Here is a 5,315-nt window from a genome sequence, read left to right as displayed (position 1 = left end):
AGCTTCTCACCAAATCATCGCTGTTGCAACTGTTGGCTTCTGGTGGATGCTATCAAGCAGCATCCTGTGCTGAGCTCGCTGGAGAAATGAGAGCCCTTGCAGCACCAGAAGGGACAGGTCTGTAGAGCAGGGAGTGGGAAGTTTTGTCTTCCCAGGGTGTGGGAGATGGACGAGAAAGGGAGCGGGGGGTGCATTGGTGATGGATCACTCAGGGAGGAAGGGTGGGAGCTGGGTCCTGGGGGCACTGAGGGGTAGGGCAGCTGTAGGCAAAGGTCTCTGCCAGGCAGTGTCTGTGTAGCACACAGCTTGGGATATGCAGCCCATGTCGCTGCTTCAGCACCAGGGGAGCTGAAGGGGGTGGGGGGGGGTGAAGCCGGGCACCCTCCTGGGGTAATAAAGCACCAGCACCAAGGGCCTGGGTCATCGCTGCTTGAGACAGAAGCTCCTTGTGGACCCAAGTAGGGCGGATAGCTGTATCCTGTGATACACAAATCATGCTTCTTGAATTAAAGCTTCTTTGAAAAGGGTGGGGTGAGGTGTTCTGCCCTTTTTTCTTGTTATGAGGGCCTACCTTGCTAAGCTAACCAGCCAACAGCAGCAGTGCTGCAAGTTCCCTCTTCCTGCCAGCCTTTCTTCATTGAGCTATGTTTCTGTGAGCTCTTGAGCTCAGCTGCAGTGTAAACTATACATTATACTAAGTTATATATTATCAAATGATGGCTAAAGGGAAGAAAACCAAACCCACAACCACCAACCCAACCCCTTCACTTTGCTTTTCCTAACCTTATTATACAAATTACTATGGGCTGAAGCTGTCTGAGGTCGGCACCTTACCTGGTAAATCAGTATGTGCAGTTACAGAAGCTTGTGGTATGGCTGTGAGTCACCTGAGACTCCAGCTTGGCTGAATAAATGAACACAGTCACATTTCCATCATTAAATACTTTGTTTTGCAGCTTCACCATCATTACCCATCGTACAGTGTCTTGGCCAGTTCCCCCCCTTGCTGAGGGCCTGGGCTCCTGAGCTAAAACCCTCAAGGCAACCAGATGAAAAGCGTGGCACAGCTGGGGTGCTGTACCCTGGCTCCCCGCATACAGGCCAAGCCTGCGTGACAGCTCTGAGGTACCAGAGCTGCTTCGGAGATGAACCAAATGGACAACTGTCCCAATGCGTAACTTCCATAGCCAAAACTCCATGTAGTCAAGCATTTTCATTTTTCCCTTCCCTTTCCATTGCCGAAAAAGCATGCAAAACATCCAAAAAAGCCTGACTGGTTTTCAGAGGCAGCATTCCTATTGAACTGAGTCGCTTGAGAGACATGCACTAGTTATAAGGAAGACACCAATTTAATGCAAAATTACAGCTTTTCTGCTGGCCTTTTATAAACCAATCAATCCAACTGCAGGATTGGTTACGCTGTTACTTTAAACAGGCAAAAAAACCCACCCAACCCACCCCTCCTGAATGAGCATAGTCATCCCTTGCTGCACATCCCCATAGCTATGCCTGCTTTCTAGGTAAAACACCAGAACTATCCCCTCTGTCCCACCTAACCCCTGCTACACACACAAAAAAATACATCGATGCCAGCTCTTTAAAAACAACTGCAGCTCAACGAACTATTCCCTAACGAAAGGGCCTCCCTTCCCCATACCCAGCCACGTTTCTGACTCAGCAACAATGCCACAGTTCCCCGTGCATTTGTTTTTATTTCAGTTCCACCTTTCAGCCTCCACTATGGAAAGCTGCGAAAACATCTGACACTGATGCTGCAGCTTCTTTATGCCCCCGCCCTCCCCCTTTTTTTAAACGGCTGGGTAAATAACAGCCTTTATTTCTCAGCTGTCACAGCTGCCCCATTCTTATAGCTCACGTAGTAAAATATGAATTATTTTTCTGCTGTTAAAATGAAACAAATAAAATTATAAGAAAACTACAGGCAGAGGAATTTTTCACCAACAAAACTATTCAGCTGGCTATAAACAGAGTGAGTTTACTGGTTTGAAAACCAATCAGGTCCTCCTTCACTGGGTAACAGGGGCTGAAAGTCATTGCAATTGCACAACCCAGAAGTCCCACTTTGATCACTAAAAGCTGAGGGAAATGGAATAAATCAGTCCCTAAATGCAATCAGCTACTTAAGCTACTGAGAACACAGTCGAAGTGAAATAATTTTGCCTCCTCCAGCCTTTGCTCTCTGCCATGGGTGGTCAGGCGCTGCCTCTGCTGCCCTGAAAAACAAAAGGTCCCACCAAACTTCTCCAGGGCCAGGTTTTGGGCCCTCTTGGTTGATTTCCCCAAGTTTCTCTTTAACTCCTGCCACTGCTGTTTACTGCCCCATGGCCTGATGCGACCAGTCAGCAAGACCAGGCTTTGCAGATGGGAACAATCTGGCTCCTGTATTTTGGTCACAGCTCCAAGGCCCTCCATAGCCTGGCACCGCTCTACTTTTAATAGGCAGGTAACTAACAGGTCTTCCATGGAGCCCCTTTCTGTCGTGGGGAAGGGCCTTTCCTCTTAGTTGTGAACCAGCTCATGCCTCCAAACCCCCCTTTTGAAGCCCTGGTATTGTCCTTCATGCTCAGTGCAAATCTTCTGACCAGCACCAGTACATTTTATTACAGCCTCAACTGTCTATTAGAGAAAAAAATCCGCCGTACAGTAAAGAAAGGCTATGAGTCAAGTCTAACGCGACCTCCCGAAGGTTCAGGGCTTTCATCGGCTCCAGCCAAGACTCAACGTCTGGTGAACAAAATGTTCTGGAAAAATGGCATGCCTTCTATAAACACATTTTTCTGGCAGGTACGTCCTGTTGTTTAAAACCTGGAGAGACTTAGCCTGGCTCCTGCAGGAGCTAGGGGAATGCAATGGGTGGAGGAGCGGCTGGGAAATAAGGGTGAGGAGGGAACGGCGTTCGAGAAGGAAGAGAGGCAGAGCTGAGCTCTGGTGCTGGCATGCAGAGCCACTGCTGTTAACCAGCAGTTTACAGAAAGCTTATGTACACATTGCCCACCTCCTTCAGTCCATTTTTTGCGCCAAGGCAGCTTTCCAACATGTCTTTTGCGGGCAGGAATCTGTCAGTACTGGTGTCAAATTGCTGTAACGCATTCCTGCCCAACAGGCGGCTTTTTTGCTCCTCCTTGGCAATGCTGTCTACCATGACTCCTCGGATGTCCCTGGGCTTCCCTGGCACACCAAACATGATGAACAAGCCCAGGCAGTCCTGTCCCACCAGGCGGCAGAACTCCGCCAGCTTCGCAAACCTGCTCCTGTTTTGGAAGCGCTCGTCTGCCAGCACGGCTTCCCGGCAGCAGTCCTCCACCGCCTCGGCGGGGCCCCCTTCGCGATTGAAAAGCTCGGCTGGCTGTAAAGCCTGCACAGCGATCTGAAGTTTGATTTCCTTGTCAGCTCCAGACAGAGTCCAGATCCAGTCCACCCCGAACAGGAAGGACTGCTGCTTGGTCATTTTGCTGGTTGTGATACGTTCCTCCACTCCCTTTTCCATGCAGAAGCTGATGAAGTTGACCAAAAAGATCTCACTCAGCGTGTTTGTGGCTGGCTGGAATTTGCTCTGAGGATCCACGAAACCAAGATAGTCCTTCAGCCTTTGAGATGCATGGACCACACCTTGGCTGAAGACTTCACAGATGAGTAGAGTCTCAGCCTTTTTCTCCTGGTTGTCCTCGTGTGAGACCTTCTGGCCCATTTTCAATGCAGGAGGAAGTCGTTTCCACATGCAGACCGGCTCGGGGAAGTCCTGTCCTTTTCCAGCGAAGGCTCTGCAGGCGCTGGGCTCAGCCAGACCTATGAAGCACGCACAGAGTTACCTGCTACCTTCCAGATGAAGGTCGCAGCAGCGGCAAAGCCGAGCTCTGAGAGCAGGCTGCGGTCCGGTGGGGCAGACCGGGCTTTCTCCTGGGTGTGTTTCTCCACAGCTCACTGAGCAGCCACCAGCCCGACAGGCCCAGTAACTTCCACACCTACTGAGTTCAGCTGTGCTTGTTTTCCTAATTGCTAATTCCCAGCACCATTTGTTTAGCTGATGCTATCGCATTCCAGTCTGGTCTTATCTCCTCTGATCTCCTTTCTAGGACAATGACAGAGAGGCCATTTTATTGGCACTGGGTGTTTCCTAGAGGTGAAACCACCTTTTTCTTTAAATCCCCCAGAGAAGGGGATGCATCCGAACCTGAAGACTTCTACAGAGTGCCTGAAATGATGCAGTGCTCTTTTTTGCTGGGCCGTTGCCTGTATCCCAATATTAACTGCCGCTTCTGTCAGTGGCAGGAGTTGTGCCATGGCAATGCACTCAGACTCAGCTGGACTTCAGGCTCAACCGAGAAGCTTGCGCGGTTGCTGCCTCTAACTGGACGATCTCAGGTAAGTTTGGACAGTCAGCGCACCGCCACGCACGGCTATCAAACTCAGCTACAAATAAACAAGCTTCCTAACCTTAAAAAATCCAGTCTCCCTCACGGTGAAAGCTGGAACCTACGTTACCACTGCAGCAGGAGCTGCCCCTGTTCAGCTCTGGATGTTGCTGGTGCCAAATGCACCCTATGGTCTCTTCGTCAGCCCAGGATCTCACCACCATTCTCAGGCTCTGTTTTTTTCTTCTCATCTGCATTCTGAATGAGTGAAAAAGTGTTGAGGATCTGCCTTTCTCTGCCCTCTTTACTGTCATTGCTCAAAACATCTTCCTTAGATCGCTCTCTCCTTCTGCCTACAGATGTTCACGTGCTTCTGCCACGCCAGGGAAACACCTTCTCAGGTGCACAGGCTGGTCAGTCCTGCTGCTGCCCACGGGTCCCTCTCTCTAAGAGACAGATCATCATGTCCTACGTATTACGCGTCTTTTCTTGTATTACGCGTCTTTTCTTCCACAGGTCTTCAAATGTGTCGTGGGCCCATCTCCATTCCTTTGTGACCTTCTCACAGCGATTAGGGAGCACACTGCTGCTTCTCCTGTTATCTCTGACCCTATCTCTACCTTCCTTTCTATTCAAGGGTCCCCCAGCACCTAATACTCTCTCCTTGCTCCACATCTACTGGCAACTCAGGTTTTGCTTCTCAGCTGCCTCAAAGAGCACTACCTTCTTCCTCCCAACTGAGCCTGGTAAGGAGGCTCAGTAGGAAAAGCTCTTGCTGCAAATGAAAATGCCAAGATACTAAAGTGAAGCATAAAGTATGCACTAAACATTCATAACAACAAAGTGGTGTAAGGTGTAAGAAGCATGCAGGTGGGGTAAGTGCAATTCCTCTCCTAAAGGGAAAGTCAGGATGCAACAAATACCTAGTGGATGGGAATCGGA

The 5,315-nt window shown here is 49.8% G+C and overlaps 1 protein-coding gene across 1 annotated transcript; it reads right to left on the bottom strand.

The window, feature by feature from the left end:
• Positions 1-2,986: 2,986 nt before the first annotated feature.
• REP15 (RAB15 effector protein) lies at positions 2,987-3,739 on the bottom strand. The gene has a single exon (XM_009648761.1). It carries the CDS (start codon positions 3,737-3,739, stop codon positions 2,987-2,989), a length of 753 nt encoding a protein of 250 aa, XP_009647056.1.
• Positions 3,740-5,315: the final 1,576 nt, after the last annotated feature.

This window comes from Egretta garzetta, unplaced genomic scaffold, assembly GCF_000687185.1.
Source record: "Egretta garzetta isolate BGI_Z169 unplaced genomic scaffold, ASM68718v1 scaffold81, whole genome shotgun sequence".
NCBI classification, from domain to species: Eukaryota; Metazoa; Chordata; class Aves; order Pelecaniformes; family Ardeidae; genus Egretta; species Egretta garzetta.
The sequence above is the reverse complement of the archived record's forward strand: the minus strand, read 5'-3'. Positions and strand labels throughout refer to the sequence as shown.

Excerpts from the sequence above, each read along its gene's own strand:
- REP15 (XM_009648761.1), bottom strand. The coding sequence starts at position 3,739 with ATGTGGAAACGACTTCCTCCTGCATTGAAAATGGGCCAGAAGGTCTCA.